This window comes from Pipistrellus hanaki (assembly GCF_964339955.1).
Source record: "Pipistrellus hanaki genome assembly, chromosome: 9".
NCBI lineage: Eukaryota > Metazoa > Chordata > Mammalia > Chiroptera > Vespertilionidae > Pipistrellus > Pipistrellus hanaki.
The window spans coordinates 41,883,585-41,901,973 of NC_140511.1; the positions used below are offsets into that span (position 1 = coordinate 41,883,585).

Consider the following 18,389-nt stretch of genomic DNA (forward strand, 5'->3'; position numbering starts at 1 on the left):
CAGGCAGGCAGAGGAGGGAAGTTGGGGACAAACAGGCAGGCAAGGGAGCAGTTAGACATCAATCAGGCTGGCATGGGAATGGTTAGGGGGTGATCAAGCTGGCAGGCAGAAGCAGTTAGGGGCAATCAGGAAGGCAGGCAGGCGATCAGTTGGGAGCCAGCAGTCCTGAATTGTGAGAGGGATGTCTGACTGCCCGTTTAGGCCCAATTCCGGTGGGATCGGGCCTAAACGGGCAGTCAGACATTACTTGAGGGGTCCCAGATTGGAGAGGGTGCAGGCTGGGCTGAGGGACACCAGCACCTCCTCACCCCCATGCACGAATTTCATGCACCGGGCCTCTAATATGTAATATAAGTACGGGAATGATAATCACCAATTTAGGATAGGTGTCATCTGTGGGAGAGAGGGAGAAGAATGTGATTAGAAGGGATATGAAGGGAGGGGCAACTCTGAAATTTTTTTCTTTAAAGAAATTTGAAGCAAAATATTCAGATTTATTTAAGCTGGATAGTGGTTACATGGGTCTTCAGAGTATCATTCATTGTTCTTCTCTGAACATTCTTTTGAAATGCCTTTCTGCAGGCTAAGGAAAAGGACTTCAAGCATTTTGATTCCGTGATTTACATCAATGCCTCAGAAAACTTCCTACCTCTAGGTGAGCTTTTTCTTCCTGGAAACTGTTTCTGCCTGTTGGCCGGCACAGGCAATCACTCAAGTTAGAACCTGCCTATCGGACACCTGTGACTGGCCACTCATCTATTTTTTGTAGTACAGTAAGCTGGGTGCTAGAGAACACACAGTTCTGGATTGTAACCCAGAGCGGGCACTACCTACCAAGAACATTTTTCTGTGAGCTGATGCTTCTCTATCTGTAAATGGAGATAATTTGCTTCTGTTTTCCTCTCCAAGACAAGATGCCTGGTAGGCTCAGATGAGATGGTTATATAAAGATGTTTTGAGACAGTAAGAGCCCCTATTGGAGCATAAAGCCTTAAGTTTTAGCAAACCCACAGCGACCCCTGCTGGATATCAGGACTGTGTGAATGTTTGGCTTTTAGAAATGAATGCAGCCACGTTCTATTCTGCTGAGTCTTAGTTTAGTGGTAGAGATGGGCTCAGACACCAAGTTATAGCAGAAGACAGTAAATGCAGGGATAGAGGGAGTCACAAAAGGCTATGGGAGAATATAAGCAAGACATCAAGCCAGGCCAGAGTGTCTAGAAACTTCTGAGAAGAGGAGCACCTAATTCCTGAGGTCTAAAAAAAATGAATAGAAGAGACTCAGGAATTAGAAGGTAAGGTTGACCCAGCAGATGTGGATGGCAGTGCCTGATCAGGGCCCCTGAAGAAGCTTTGTATGTTTGCAAGGGATGCAGGTAGTAGAGAACAGAAACTAGAAAGCTTGGTAGGGAGTAGATTATCAAGGGCCCTGAGTGGCTTGGACTTAATCCTGTAAGTAGAGAGAGCCTTGAACAGCTTTTAAATAGAGGGGCTCAGTGTTGGTTCAGAGGAGGGTGGATTACAAGAGAAGAAGATGGTGACTGGGAAACCTGGGAGATGGTTTTATTTTTCCAAGTGAGGGGAGGTGAGACCTGAATCAGGGCTGTGGCAATAAGGGTAATAGGGGTTAAGAGAAGGAGGTTCAGGAGGAGGCAGAGATAATAGGGCTTGGTAACTAGTGAGCCTATGGAGAGAGGGAGGAACAAGGGGATTCACTGAGACAGCACTAGAAGAGAGGTGAGTTCTGGAAGAAATAGGATGAGTTCCGTCTGAATGCGTTGTTTGAGGAGTGATTTTGAAGAAGCAAGTGTTGAAGTCCCTGCCCTTGAGGAAACAGTGCAGTCTGTCAGGAACATGGGCTTGAATACAAAGGCCAACAGGCCTATGAAAAGATGCTCAACCTCACTAATTTAAACAGCATCAAAATGCTATTTTCTACTTATCAAATGCTGGCAAAAAGTGAGGACTGATGGCAGTTGGACCACATTGGTAGGGAAATGGATCCTCTCAAATTCAACTGGCAGAAGTGTAATAAATTGGTGCAGCATCTTCGGAAGGCAATTTGACAGTTTCTCTTAAAACAGTCATTGCCTTTCATCTAGTTGCTCCACTTCCAGGAATTTATTCTATAGAAGCACACTTGTACAAGATGTTCATTGGAAATATCCTGAAATACCTACGTTAAAAGTAATTAGGCTTTATTGAACATTCTGACTTACAAGACCACCGTAGGCCACACTTGACACCATGTTCACTAAGAAGGATGACAAGTAATTCCACACAGCATCACCAGTTCCTCTTCAGTGAAGGCCTCAGCATTTCATGTAGCAGTCCATGTAACCATCTGTGAGTCATCTGTGGCCACCAGGTCAGGTCCAAGACAATGAAACTCTCCCTGGGTGGATGTAGGAGCCATTCTGGCTTAAAAACGTCATTTCCCACTGGAACAAATAGCCACTGTAATACTCCATGGACATAGCTCCTAGAGCTTCTGCAAAGAACATGTCCAATTACAGGAGTCACCACACACAGGGGAGCCCAAAGTTTGGTGTCTCCACCAGGTATTTATTGTTCATTTATAGTTATTCTTAGTCCAGGTATAATTTTTATCCCAGCGATATTGCTCAGTAACATAGTTATCATTTGTTTCAGGTTTCAGGGGAACGGACTAGAAAGTTAACCCAAGGTCCAATTGTCATGCAGAAAGGGAAAGTGTTTTTACCTTTTATCCAGATTGCCTAAAAGCTGCCAATAGGGGAATTGTTAAATAAACTAGGGTATGTCTATATTGTAGAACATAATTCAGACATTATGCAGATCTATAGTTTTGACATGGAGTAATTCTTAAGTCATATTGTTAAGAGGGGAAAACAAGTCACAGAATAGTGTGAATGGTATAATTCCATCTCTGTAAAAATAATGTGTGTGTGTGTGTGTGTGTGTGTGTGTTTCAGTAGACACATGAGAAAAAGTCTGGAATATATACATGAAACTTCCAATGGTTTTCTCGGTATTGAGATTAAAGGAAACTATTATTTTCTGTGTTTTTTACTTTTTTGGTGGACATGTTTTACTTTTATGATCAGAAATTATTATTTTTATTTTATATTTTATTATAATGTTTAAAATGGACTTTGGAGTTAGGCCTTTCACTTACCAGAAATTCTGTTTTAGCAAATCACTTAGCCTAGTGTAGCCTCTCATTCCTCAGCTAGTTTTCAGGATTGTTAGAGACTTAGAGGTCATGCATGTAAAGCAACTTACCCAGGGCCTGGCCCAACCCCTTGGAACCCAGTAAGCGACCACTGTTAATACCTTTATCTTAAGCCCTTCACCAGCTGAAGATTCTCTCTCTCCTCCCCCTATAGATGCATTTCATACCTTTCCAGCCCTAAGGGAACTGGAGCTTGCGTTTAACGGCATCAAAACACTCTACGTGAGAAATGGAGACTTTAAGTTCTTGGAAGTAAGTTGGAGGTAGGGAGTTTTTGGTGCCCACCTGTCTCCCTGTAAGGATTGGATGTAGAGGTCTCTCTTGACTGCTTACAATTGTTGGGAAGGGGCTTTCTGGTCCTTGACAGACCCTGGCTTCTGGGCAATCCTCTGGGGAGGGTATTGGGGTTGATGGTAGTGATGGGAGTAATGGGATTGGTGATGGTGGTGGTGGTGGTGGTGGTGGTGGTGGTAGCAGTGGCAAATAGATGAGAATATATTATTCCTATGGCCATGGTGCAGGGCCCTGGAAAATAATTGCCAAAGGTCAGATCCAAAGGAGTCTATGCAGAAAAGTGAATTTAAACAGATATTAAAGGAAGGAGAGTTTGAGGGAGTCCTGGAAACAGTGGGGGTTGAGGAGCCATGAAGTTAAGTGTTTCCGACTCACACCTCAGCAAAATGCCTGTATGTCTTGAGCCTTGGTGTTGACCCCAAATACTTGGTAACTTAAATAATTTAATCTTCAAACATCAGTGGTAGTCTTTCTTCACAAAAGCCCCCACTTAATCTGGGGAAGGGTGGGAAGAGGGTAGCAGCAAGAAAAGTCCTTCCACAGAGTGAATTTTTTAGGAAGTTGATGTCCTTTATAGGTCAAAGTTTTGACTGTTTGGGTTGGCAGTCCTCCTAAAATGGATTGAATACAGTTATATCCTTGCATTCTTAAAGCATGCCATACTGAATGCAATGGTGCCTCCTCTCCGTGTTATATTGAGGATAACAGGGATTTCTGTGATTTAGAACAGGAGTGGTACTCAGACTTGTCCTAAAAGTCCAGTAAAACAGAGTAAATTTACAACTGATGCAATTGTGTGTGCTATGTTAAAAACATGTTACACTAGATTTTAGTAGAGGTAGTGAGAAACAGGTTCCAGGTGCTCTAAAGATACAGGGAACCATTACCCTGACCGACAGGCCCGTGAGCTTCTTATGAACTTCCACTTATTCATTATTTTACTTTTAAAAAGGTAGTTACTGAGCTCCTTCAAGTCATGCATGGAGCCAGGCATCTTGGTTTCCTTACACCTACTATTTTTTTAAAATATATTTTATTGATATTTTACAGAGAGGAGGAAAGGAGAGAGAGAGAGAGAGCTAGAAACATCGATAAGAGAGAAACATGAGAGAGAACATCGACCAGCTGTCACTTGCACACCCCCTTCTGGGGATGTGCCTGCAACCAATATACAGGCCCTTGACCGGAATCAAACCTGGGACCTTTCAGTCCGCAGACTGATGCTCTACCACTGAGCCAAACTGGTTTCAGCTACACTTACTATTTTAAACCCATTTCAAGTGCCTGTGGGCCTTGGGGAGGGGACATGACTATGGACTCTGACCCCACAGCTGACTAGCTTGGATCTACAGTTTGATCATGACTGACTTCTTGGAGGCTCTACTTTATAGTTTGACTAAAGGCCTGATGCACAAAAATTCGTGCAACAGTAGGTCTTTCTTCCCTTGGCTGCCACCACCGGCTTCCCTCAGGCACTTGGGACCCAGGTTTCCTTCCTCTGGCTGCCAGCAGGCACCTGGGACCCAGGCAGGCTGCCCCGCCCCCCCCCCCCCACCCCACCCCTCCACTTTGGCTTCATCAGGAAGGACGTCTGGAAAAGACGTCCAGAATAAGTCTCGTCTAAGTAGCATATTACCCTTTTATTATTATAGATAGCTTCTGATGGATTGTATTTATCCAGCAAACCCAACCTTACCCAAGGAAATTTATTTACATAAGAGAGCAGACCAAAGTCATGATGCAGAGTATAAAATGAGAAGACCAAATCTCTTGGCCCGTCATTTAATTTCATCTCTCTTGGAATTGCAAGGGCTCGCTAAGAAAAAGAATAAACCTGTCAAATGTCCTGAGTTTGCAGCTCACAGTAATGAATATTTTGATGTGTGATAAAACTTGATATGACTCAGCAGATATAGAAGCCAGGTTAGGAATTTTGTTGGCCGGAAAAGCTGCCACCCAGAGTAAAATTCTTCAGGAGTCAATTTAGAAAAACTTAATTTTGTCATAATTTGATTCTCTGCAACTGGATCTGAAAAAGGGTCAGCCGACGTCCTGCCCTGAGAGTCAGAAGAACTTGTTTCTAGTCTTGGTCCTGCCACCACTTTGGCATGCCTCCTTGGCCAAATAATCTGGGGCTTATGTTTCCTCCTCTGTAAATTCTGGGCCAGCTGTGAAATTCTGTGACCTACGATGCTAAGACTATTCATTTCTTTGAACTGCCCTTAATTCTGTGGAAAGCAAATTTGGACCCAACATTAAATGGCTAAAGTTGCTAGGATGAGGGTCAGCAAACTTTTTCTGTAAGAGGCCAGACAGTAAATATTTTAGGCTTTGTGGTCCATATGGTCATACTTAGTCAACGCTGCTGCTGCTGTAGACCTCACAAAAACAGATGAGGCGGGCTGTGCTCTACTACAACTTTATGCGGCTGAAATTTGAATTTCACATAATTTTCACACAGTGTTATTCTTCTTTTTATTTTTTCCAGCCATTTAAAAATATAGTGACAAGAGAAGATTTGACTTTGGGTGATGGGCACATGGTGCAATATGCAATATACAATGTTACAATATCTTATAACATAGAAACCCACACCTGAAACCTATATGATCGTGTTGACCAATGTCACCCCAATAAATTTAAGTGAAAAAAATGAAATAAAAATCGTTCTTAGATCGTAGGCCAAGCAAAAATAGTCAGCAGGTGGGATTTGGCTCACAGACCTGAGCTAGAACACGGTGAAACAACTCAGTGTGGTTGGAATGGAGAGTGAGGAATGGTAGAGTGTGGGTAGATGAGCCCGGAGAGGTGACAGAAGAGGAACTGGGGAGAACCTTGGAAGTCTTGCTTAGGAGTTGAACCCTGTCCTCTGGATACCAGGGATCTCCTGAGGGGTTTGGGCCAGGAATAATAGAATCAGAACTGCATTGTAGGAAAACCTCTATGGATACTGTATGAAAATGGAGGGAACAAGTTGGAGAGATATTAAGGAGATAGAATCCATTGTCTGTTAACTACCCACCTATGGATATGGGGGAGAGAATTTCCCCCACCTTCACCTGTGCTTCTCTGAGCTAGCTTTCCAGGCCTTCCTCCTTGAAGGCTTGCTTCTCTGCCAAGTGGGATCACCCCTTTGTGTGAATTCTCAAAACTTGGAATTTGCTGCCAAACGCACAAACTTGGCACTCGCTAGGGGCTTGGCATCTCTCATGGCCTGTCTAGTCTTATCAAGCTCTCTCTTAATAACATGGACTCTTATTATAGCCAGACAGTTTATAGCTATCAGAGCAAGCAAGGCTGTCTCCTGCCTCCTGGCTTCTATACGTGCCACTTGCTTCACTGCATGTTTTTTTTTTTTTGCTTTTAACAATTTGGTGAATACCGACTAGTCTCTAAGGACAGTTTAGGTGTCACCTGCTCTGTGAAGCTTATCTGGACTCCTGGTAGGGCTGACCATTCCTTCCTTTGTGCTCCAGACCTCTATCCCAGCAGCATTGCTACTTGGTACACATATATGTGTCTAGCTGCCTGAATAGGTAGTGAACTTGCAGAGGACAGGAACTGGTTCACAGTAAACCTTCAGTATAGGGAGGGGCCTTGAATGAAGGAACGGAGATGATGATGACCGTCAACATCAACTAAGCATTTCCTATGTACTAGATTCCATGGTAAAGGCTTTACCTATATTATTCCTCATAAGAGCCCATTAGTATTCCCACTTCGTAGGTAGGGAAACTCAGGTTAGATAATTTGCCCAAGATCACACAGTTAGCCAGTATTTAAACCCAGGTCTGCAGAGTTCATCAATTAATTACTGAATGGAATCAGACCAAACCCAGTCCTCTTCTTGCCATGATCTGTAGTCAGCTGTATGTGTCTGACTGACTCTGTAATCCTTAAGCCACCAGCCAAAGACCTTGCTCCTATACCAACTGGATAAGATGCTGAAACTGGCCTCATTCGACAGGCTCCAATGGGTGTGTGATGGTGGAGGGGAAGGGAAGAGAGAAAGCAGACTCATACATAAGAGCTAAAGTGAGTGAGTATTTAGAGAGGCTCAGAAAAGAGAAAACAAAGACTGAACTGATATCATTTATCCCAATTGCCTTTGTCTTTGTTAAGAGAAACTCAGTTTCCTGACAGGCACCCTGACCCTAGTCAAGTATCTCATTAATCTAGTGGCCAGTTAAAAGGTGGTTGATGATGGGGTGACAAGGGGGGTCATTATCCTTATAAGCCAACTGAATAAGCCAGTTCATTCAGCTGATTTTTTATGTGCACCTACTACGTACAAGGATACAGAGATACTGTGGCATGCCCTTGACCTCAGAGGGTTTGTGGTCTAGTACACTACTGTGTGACAGGGCTCTGCTAGGCACATCCGTGTACCAATATCCTTATTCCTCAGACATATATCCAGCTACGGCAGAGACCTAGACTAGAAATACCCCCCAGAGCAATCTAGATAAAGCACTCAAAGTCAAAGAAGAGCAAGAGAAATTCCATCTAGCCAGAAAATTAGGAAAGGTTTTATAAGGAGGCAGCTTTGGACCTGGTCTTTGGGGCTTAGATTGAGATACATGGAGAAAGGGTGATTCTGATTGAGTGAAAAGCTAAAGCTAAGACCTTAGGGAAAGTGACACAAGGAATGGTGATGGAGGGAGTGGGGGTCACTTTGGCCAGCACCAAAGGATAAATAAAGGTTTGCAGGGGGAGCTTAAGCTGACAAATAGGTTGGAACTGGCTCTGATCAACCTTAAATATTAATCCAGAGAGTCAGGATTGTTTTAGCTTGTGGGTGATACCCCTCCCCCAGAAGTTAAAAAAGAAAAAGTAGCTGGCTCCCATCTCATGTATGAAAATTATTGTTCTGCATCGTACTTAGGTCCTCCCTTCTTTTGTCTTTGCTCGTAGTTCCTGGACCTTTCCTTCAACAGCCTGAATCCAGAGGCCATCTGTTACCTTGGGATTCTGCCACACCTCCGCGTCCTGCTCCTCACAGGCAATGGGCTCACCTCCCTGCCAATGAATTTGGCTGTCACGGAGCAGTAAGTTCTACAGCTGAGGCTCCATCTATGTGTCTCTTTGTGAACCTTCCTCTGGGTACAAGTAACCCAGGAAATAGTCCAAAGCAGCTTAGTAGTCTTGTAAAGACAGGCTCCCAGTAAAGGCAACCATGGGAGCAGGACCCCAAAGGATAGGGAGGCCTCAGATGGGCATCCCCACTCCTCTGTGTTATTAGGAGAGACACAGTGTCTGACAGGTTGCTCTACTTGCCTCTGATTGGTCACTGGTAAATTGTGGCTGTTGCTTTTGCCAGGCTATTCTTCATGAACCCTCTAAATAAGCCTTGCATATTCCCATTCCACACATTTGCTGAGGCCATGCCTTTTGGCCAGAATGTACTAGTTCTTCCTTTCTTAATAATAATAATAATAATAATAATAATAATAATAGCCATAGCCAGCATGGCTTAGTGCATAAAGCCTCAGCCTGCTAGATCCCACTTTTAGGTATTTCTGGGAATCCTCCAAGGGTTTAAGTTTAAAAGAGACTTCTCAGTTTTTCACTGATGTGTGCATCTTATGAAGGCACGTTATCCTTACTGCAGCCAGCCTACCTTACCCACCTACTCAGTGGCAAGGCTGTGGTCCATGTCAAGGGCATTGTCTCCTGGTGCTCTCATGGTGAGACAGCATACCCTAGTGTCTGTCCTGACTCCCAAATGTGCACTGTTCTCTCTGCAGAATGCTTTCCCCAACTCGGTCATGCTTCATTCACTCTGGTATTTTCCATGAGAACTACAAGTGTTCCCCCTACCCCCATCCTGCCCCAACCCAGTCTCACAGAGCCTGTCAGTGCATGGATGGAACCTTTCTCCATACAGAAGACTATGCATGAGTGAGGTTGGGGGAGGGAACAACATGTCCTGGTCCTTCTCTGAGGGACCTCTCTGGGCCACTAGAGAAGTTTCCAAGTTGGTTAGACCTCTTGATTGATTTCTTAACCCCCATTTCTTCCTGGGGATGGTGGTGTTTGTCCCGTCCTTGCTCATTAACCAAGAGCTTTGCACTCACAGTGAGACATCTGGAACATCGCTGTCAGGCAAGAGGTACATCCTGAGGTTCCCAGCACTGGAGACACTGATGCTGGATGACAACAAACTCTCCAGCCCCAATTGCTTTGCCAGCCTGGCCGGGCTCAGGAGGTAATGCCACAAGCCTCTCTCTGCAGGGCCCTCTCTAACCCCCAGCCTAGCTCACACCCTGAATGCCACTCTGGAAGCTAAAAGGCCTGGGTTTCCATTTCAACCCCACCACTTTTCTCTGCTATGTGGCCATGGGTAAGTCATTTCTCCCCTTTGAGCTTTAACTCAGCCATAAAAGTAGGGTATCAGTAAAGGCACTTCTGATCATGTGACTAGATTAGAAGCCACAAAGAGAAAGGGGAGGAAAGGGGAGATATTACCAGAGACAGGATCCTGACCCAGAGAGAGGAGACAGAAGGGAAAAAAAAAGAAAAAAAAGAAAAAAAAAAAAAAAGAATCAGAATCAGAAAGATAAAGTTAATGCTTTTTTGGTTGAAATAATGAAAATGCTGGCTCTTAAATGGTTAAGCTTTAGATCCCTGGAAATTTTACTTTGGATTCAGCTACCGTTTACTGAACACAACTTGGTTCAGTAAGCCATTTACATTACCTCATTTAATCTTCACAAGAACCTTGAAAGGTTAATAAATATTATTCCCATTTTAGAGGTAGGGATATTGAGGCCCAGAGAGGCTAAGCTTCTGGCTCAAGGTCACACAAGAGGAGTAAGTGTCCAAGACTGTGTCCATATTCTTCCCTAAAGTTGCTTGGTATGTGTCCCTGAGGTATAATATTGCCGAGATTCTGTATTCACTTTCCTTAATTGAAGACTGAAGAAGTTAAGCCTGGACCAAAACAAGATTTTCCGGATCCCGTACCTACAGCAGGTTCAGCTCCGCACCGGGTCGGGGGATTGGGTTGGAGACAGAGGGAGTCCTCGGAGAGGGCTCCCATCCAGTCTGCAGCCCAAATCATGGGTCTTCGAGGCCTCAGATGAACATCAGGATTATACCATACTGCCCATGAAAAAGGATGATGACCGGACAGGTGAGTGATGCCCCTTGTTCCAGAGACTCTAGCCCCATGGGGAGTGTAAGCTTCTTTTATATATATATATATTATTGAGGTTTTTTTTTTTAACTGAGAGGAAGAGAGAGGGACAGAGAGCTAGAAACGTCGATGAGAGAGAATCATCAATCAGCTGCCTCTTGCACACCCCCTACTGGGGATGTGCCCACAACCAATGTACATGCCCTTGACCGGAATTGAACCCGGGACCTTTCAGTCCGCAGGCTGACGCTCTATCCACTGAGCCAAACCTGTTTTGGTGGGAGCGTAAGCTTCTGAGAGTTTATTCTGAAAGTCGGTGGCTCCTGGGGAGCTGCTGCACTTCAGCTATTGGGCCTGGGGAGGTGGAGGTCTCACATGAATTATTTCAGTGACTTTCTAACTAATTCTCAGTTAAGGTGCTTCTAAAACCTAATCAAAAGTTGGTTAAAAAACAATCTCAACAAGAGACTCAGAGGTAGGCTTTTCGGGATGGTTAACTCTGGGGGCACTGATGTCCTCAAAGGACTCAGGTTCTTTCCAATATCTTTTCGGCTGTCCTCGGCCAGCTTGCTTGTCTCTGTAGGTTGGTTCCTGTTGAGGTCTCAAGATGGCCACCCCACTGCCAGCAAAGCCAGGTGGCAACAAAGACAGTTTGCTTTTGTGCGCTGCTTTTCATTTTGCTGTTTAAGTTATTCTTTCAAAGAGGGTTTACAAGTAGTAGACTTTCCCGAGTTTCTGAATATTCAAAATCACCTTTATATTTGAATGCTGGTTTGGTTGAATAGAGATTGCTATCTTACAATAATTTTCCCTTCAAACTTGGATGATATTACTCCAGGGCCCTCTAGATCCATTGTTGCCAATGATGCCGGTCTGATTCTCATCTCTCTATAGCAGTGTTTCCCAACCTTCTCTCATGATGAGAATCACCTGGTGGAGTTGTTAAAACACAGATTCCTGAATCCCAACTAAGAAGTGCTAAACTAGAATTTTTGAGAACATATAGGTAAAATTGCATACCTAACTTAGTGCTCTGTATATAAAATCTGTCTTAGAGCACTAGTTAAGTATACAATTTTACCTATATGTTCCCCAAAATTCTAGTTTAGCACTTCTTAGGTGGGATTCAGGAATCTGTGTTTTAACAACTCCACCAGGTGATTCTCATCATGAGAGAAGGTTGGGAAACACTGCTCTATAGGATTCTATTTTTGCTCTCCGGAATTTAACATATTCCTCTTATCCTTTGGAAACTTTACTAAGGTGCATCCACATGTACCCCTCTTTTTGTTTATCCTGTGAGGTACTTAAAGGTGCTTTCAATCAAAGACATGTGGTTTTCTTCACCTTGGAGAAATTTCTCTTCCCATTCTCTCTGTCATCTCTATCTGAAATTCCACAATTTGCTTAAAGCTGGATCTACCTTCTAGTCCTCTTTTCCGTTATTCTTTATATTTCTTTGCATTTTTGCACTGCATCCTGAGAGTCAGCTTAGTCTTTCATTTTATGAATTAGCTCTTCAATTGCGTCTGCTCATTTATCCAGCACATTTATTAAGTCTTTTATTTGATTACCCTATTTTAAATTCACAGAATTGTTAATAACTTCTCTTTCCTGCTTTTGTTTTAGGAATGAAATAGTCTTTCAAATTTCTCAGAGGATACAATTATTCTATTTTAAAGTTTTTCTCCTTGTTAATAAAACTCTCTTGTGGTTTTTCTTTCAGATGATACCGTAGTTCTTCTTCTATTTTTCGTATTTAATGACTTTTTGTAGTGTTAATTTTCCTATAATACAAGGAGATTCTTAATTGTCCATCTTTTTGGTGAACAATTCCCAATCAGAACCTGAGGATGCAGTGTACAATGTCTGGGCTACTTCTGAGATTGCAGAGAACGGCAGGACCTGCATTCAGGCAGTACCAGTATGCTGCAGCTCATTTTCTAGATTGGGGGGGGGGGGGGGGCGGGGCGCTCTCTGCCTCCCCAGAGGATTGCTCCTCAGCACCCACACCTGTGATCACAGCCCTTCCTCCTGCTAATTCCTACCTTGTTCCTTATACAAACCTTTCCCAGACTCCTTTCCAGCCTGAGTCACAGGAGAAGTTATTTATGCCATGTGGTATTCCACCCTATCATTGTTTATGTTATTTCATGTAACCTTTTACAGTATATCATTAATATGTGAAAAGGGTCTCGTTAGCTGGAGCAAAGGTGAGTGGTGCCTGCACAGGATGTAGTCCCGGTCAATGCTCTGATTTATTAGGTTGAACTCAACTGTTTATTGGCTCATCTCCTTCTGATGGTCCCCAAAATGACATCACTTGCAGCCTCTCCCTTACTACAGTGCTGCTGGTTATGCTTAGCCTTTCTCCTGAATTCACTATCTTAACACATTCCATTTCTACCAATATAACAAATAATATTTTTAAATCCTCTGACATTATATCTTTTATCCACATTTCTCTCTTCTAAGACACATTGTTTTGCCTTCTGATCAATACTAACTGCCCAGTAGTTTTGAGGCTAGAAAGAGCTTGTATGTTACAAAGTCAAAAAGAAGGTCTAGTGAGGGGTCCAGGGTAGCATGAGAAAAGATTGGAAAAGTAGGCAGGGGCAGGTCAGGCAGGACCTCAAAAGCCTTGCCAAGGAGTTTGGATTTTATTTTAAGTGCAAAGAGCTTATTACCTGGCACATGTCACAGCCAGCTCCTCCTCCCATTTAGCGTTGGCGCTAACCACCAGCGAGGACCCCTCTGGGACGCAGTCTGCTGTGCACCATGGGTGGCTGGCCCAGACTCTGGCCTCTCTGGAGTCACTTCATGCTCTCATCAACCTTTGTTCTATTTCGCTCTTGTTTCAGAGGTTGTGTTCTCACCTTACCCTGGATTCTCAACCCCAGAGGTAAGCACTATTTATTTTATATTGTGTCCTTGAGTTAGAACATTAATTTTAATAAACAAAAATGAGTTATTGGAGCCATTTGGAGAGGCATTTATACATATCACATTTGGAGTTAAGGAGAGACATTTATAATATGACATTGAAGAAACTGATTCGTTGAACAAATATTTCCCAATTAGCTATCACATGCCTTGCGCTGTGCTGGCCTGTAGAGATATAGTGATGGACTAGGCAGGCAGGTCCTAGATCACACAAAGTGCATGGGCTGCATTTTCTAGGCTCAGAAGCTACTCACTAAGTGGAGGTTTCTGCCTCAAGTGATCAAGCTGGCATTGAAGTAAAGCTGCCACCAGATGGATTTCATTAGCTCCTAATGAGAGTCCCCCAAAGCCAGTGGTCCTTGCCAGTTACACAATCCAGGGTCTAATCCTTGATGCCACTGGCTTAGACACTTTATTTTTGTTAGACCAGAATAATGGTTTTTCTGTCTAGGTCAGGGGTCCTCAAACTTTTTAAAGTGGGGGCCAGATCACGGTCCCTCAGAGAGCTGGAGGGCCGGACTATATGAACTACTAATCCCTACTGTAACACCTCGGCTGTGCTCACTGCCCAAAAAACCTGGCGGGCCGGATCAGACTCCTCTGCGGGCCGCATGTGGCCCGCGGGCCGTAGTTTGAAGACCCCTGGTCTAGGTAAACACTCACTACCCAAGCTCACCAAGATTGATGCACTAAGTGTTGATTTATTTTACAATATGAAATACAACTACACATTAGCTAATGGAGCCTGGAAGAGAATCTTGTTCATTTGAACCCAGTCAGTAGCCCAATATCTACCTTGTAATTTCCATGGGTTCCATCTAACTCAGGAACCAGTGAGTGAACTGAGTTAGGCACGGTTAATCCAGCTATTTCAATTTCTATTTGATCAAACATGTTGACCCTCAGGCAAGTTGGGTTGTGCTGAGAGGCCAAGACCCTGCAAGTTACCCAGATGCACACTGGGCCACGTTCAGGTCCCACAGCCTGCCTGAAGAGATTCAGGACTTAGCTGTTGCTCCATCCTGCCATGAAGAGCCTCCACTGTAGGACGTGAGCTAATCCATCAGCCAGGTGTCCAAGGTTGAGGTCACTCTTCTCCGTCTCTCCCCTAGGAAAAGTCCCCTTAACAATGCAAGCAACTTCCCATTGTCCTCGGGAGAAATTTTAGCCCAATTGTGTAGAAGGAGGGTCCAGTTCAGGATAAGTGCTGTAGGGCAGTGTGGGAGGCAGGGACAAAGAACCTCCAATGTCTACACCAGTGCTACTAGCCTTTGGCCTCAGAGAACTTGAAACTGGAACTTTGGGTGCTGGAGGATTCGCTCACATGTGATCTCAGAGAACTTGGAACCAGAACTCTGGGCCCTTCGAGACATTGTCCTTTATGACTTTAGATGTATCTTCTGTCCAAGCTTCTCTACAATGGCTATTCTTTTCACCACACCCCATAGGAAGGGCATGTCGGCCCTCGGTGACTTTCAACTTCTTTATCATGAAGGCACTTTGACTTGGACTTTTTTTTTCCTTCTAAGACAACCAAGGTATGTGCGCTTCCTCCCATATTCGAGATTCTTCCCGTGAAGTTACTGAAGGCCAGGAACCAGACGCTGGCCCCGCCCTTCCCAGAGCTGAGGTGCCTTAGCCTGGCCTACAACAAGGTGACTTTTTGCTTCTCCTGTTCCCTCAGAGGCACAGATTGGGGGGTGGGATGCCAGCTGCTCTGGCCTAAAGGCCAGCCCTCTAATTCCCTGCATTATAGGTCTGGGGCCCAGGAATTCTCAAGGTAGAGGATGTGGAGGGAGTTTAGGCCAAGGCAGGAGTCTATCCATTCAGTCACAGATATTTATTTAGCAACTGTCATGTATCAGGCTCTGTTTTAGGCTTGGGTATATAGCTGTGTGAAGAAAGATTGGGTCCTGCCTTTATGGAGCTTGTCACTTATATAGAGAAGATATATATATATATATATATATATATATATATATATATATATATATATATATATATATATATATATCTTCTCTATATAAGTGAGATATATATATATCTCACAATATAAGCATGTTTAGTATTATAAAGAAATTGATAGTGCTATGAAGTATATGATAGAGATGGGGAAGGGTGTCTAACCTAAAATTTGGGATTAGGAATGATTCTGGAGAGAGTGGTATTTAAATTGAGATATGAATCAATGAATTTAATGAGGTGAAAAGTAAGGGTAGAGTATAGAGAAATGTTCTAGCCCTAAGAAGCAGCAGATATAAAGTCCATGGAACAGATTTAGCATGTGTTTTCTTAACATGTTTTATGTTAATATATTTTACCAATATCCATGCCCTGTTTTAATTCCTGTAAACCCTACGCAAGTCTGAAATGCAGACAACTTTTAAGGTATTCTGCTTACATTCGTCTAAGCCAGTGTTTCCCAAACTTCTCTCATGATGAGAATCACCTGGTGGAGTTGTTAAACTACAGATTCCTGAATCCCAACTAAGAGGTGCTAAACTAGAATTTTGGGGAGCATATAGGTAAAATTGTACAGAGCACTAAGTTAAGTATACAATTTTACCTATATGCTCCCCAAAATTCTAGTTTAGCACCTCTTAGTTGGGATTCAGGAATCTGTAGTTTAACAACTCCACCAGGTGATTCTCATCATGAGAGAAGTTTTGGAAACACTGGTCTAAGCAGTGGTTCTCAACCGTCCTAATGCCGCGACCCTTTAATACAGTTCCTTATGTTGTGGTGACCCCCAACAATAAAATTACTTTTGTTGCTACTCCATAACTGTAATTTTGCTACTGTTAATGAATTGTAATATAAATATCTAATTTTCTAATTTGGTCCTCCGCTTCTCCTAGTCTATTGTGTTTTTTATGGTGTTTTTTTTTTAATTGCAGCTTATATCACTCTTTATTTCTTCTTTATTCTTACATAAGTTGTTGATTTTTTTTTAATTCATCCAGTTTATGAACTGTATGACCCTTATTCTTTTCTGACATATTGCATACCTCTGTTTCACTTAGCTACTTTTCTGCCAATTCCTCCTTTTCTTTCCTTTGGGGGCTTCTTCGTCTCCCTATTTTTGCTCTCACTGAAGGATCTAGGTGTCAAGTAGTTCAGGAGCTGCTCCTTAGGTGGTGGCTGCTCCTCAGGCAGTCATGGCAGTGGCTGCTCCTAAGTTGGCTGTGGCTTCTCTGGTGGGTGCTGCTCACAGCAGTTGTGACTCCTCTGGCTGGTGGGGGCAGGCTGCTTATGCAGCTGCTGCTCCTCGGACAGGGGTGGGCTGCTCATGAGGCTGCTGCTCCTTGGATGGGGGCAGGCTGCATGTGGCTGCTACTCCTAGGACGGGATGGGCTGCTTGCACAGCTGCTGCTCCTCAGATGGGAATGGACTCTGCGCAGCTACTGCTCCTTGGTCAGGGGTGGGCTGCTTGCGGGGGCTGCCGCTCCTCGGATGGGGGTGGGCTGCTCATGTGACTGCCACTCCTCGGACAGGTGCTGGCTGCATGCGGCTCTAGCTGATTTATTCTTAAATGCTTGTGAGATACTTGTATTCTGTTGCAAGTAAACCAGTATTTATGTCCCATCTCTCCTTCATGTCGCCCATCTAACTTTAGATTTCAGGCCACTTGATCACCCTGAGACTTTAACTCTCTGTTAGACTCAAGAAAAGTTATGATATAATTTATTCAGGTGTGTTTTTCTCACTGGAGACTTTAATGATGTTTTCCTTTATGGCGGTAACCACCTAACATGCATATATTTGCTACCAGTTGTCTACTGCCAGAATGTAGGATGGGGTTTCTTTTTTTTTTTTTTTTTGAGATCTAAAACATTGTTTTACTTACAACTATATCTCCATTATCTAGAATAGCACCTGATACATGATAGATACTCAGTAAGTTTGTTAGATGAATTAATGATGTTTTGATCAGATCAAAGAATACTGAGCTACTTGTGTTGAAATTAATATTCAATATGCTGAAGTTACAAATTTTAAAACCAATTTTGCCTTGAAATGGAAACTTACGCTCATAATATTATCTCAGAAGTCTAGTAATTTTTGTGTCAAAAATATAATAATCACTTTCAACTTTTTTTACTTTAAATAATTACAGCTTGACATACAATATTATATTAGTTTCAACTAAAAGTGATTCTTACATTTTTAAATGGTTGTGAAAAATCAAAAGAAGGACAACACTTCATGACATTAAAATTATATGAAGTTCAAATTTTAGAGTACATCTGTGCAGTTTTGTTGGAAGAGTCACACACTTATTTGTTCATTAATTGTCAATAGCTGCTTTTGTGCTACAACAGCTAAGGTAAATAGTAATGACCTGCAAATCCTAAAACATTGATTGCTTGGCCCTTGACTGAAAAGGTTTGCCGTCCATGGTCTAGGATCTAGATGATCAAAGCCCATCCCTACTTCCTTTTCTTCTCTCTGTACTCTCTGAGGATGCATGTCATAATCCTCCTAGGGGTGCCTTCACATACCCATTGGCCCACTGACTCACAAATTTATAACTCCCATATGGACCATTCCTCTGTACTCCAACCAGAGTATAAACTACCTACATGAATATCTACTTGGAGGTCTCAAAGGTACCTCCAAAGTACATGTATCCAAGTGCATTAATGATCTTTCCCTTCAAATCTGTTGTTCTTTTGTTATTCCATACCTTAGGGAATAGCTCCATCATCCATTACTCAAGCTAAAACCTGGTTGGTCGTCATCCTTATACTCCTCTCTCCTTTACATTGCTCCTCCCTATCATATCTCCTCCATTACCAA

General features: G+C 43.2%; 1 protein-coding gene across 1 annotated transcript in view; it reads left to right on the forward strand.

Moving 5' to 3' along the window:
• Window positions 1-18,389, forward strand: part of XRRA1 (X-ray radiation resistance associated 1) — a 47,925-nt gene that overhangs the window by 14,252 nt on the left and 15,284 nt on the right. Inside the window, exons 7-13 of the mRNA XM_084893451.1 lie at window positions 583-655; window positions 3,369-3,466; window positions 8,423-8,556; window positions 9,588-9,716; window positions 10,426-10,643; window positions 13,508-13,548; window positions 15,119-15,244. Coding sequence (XP_084749577.1) covers window positions 583-655; window positions 3,369-3,466; window positions 8,423-8,556; window positions 9,588-9,716; window positions 10,426-10,643; window positions 13,508-13,548; window positions 15,119-15,244 — 819 coding nt within the window. The remainder of the gene's footprint in view (window positions 1-582; window positions 656-3,368; window positions 3,467-8,422; window positions 8,557-9,587; window positions 9,717-10,425; window positions 10,644-13,507; window positions 13,549-15,118; window positions 15,245-18,389) is intronic.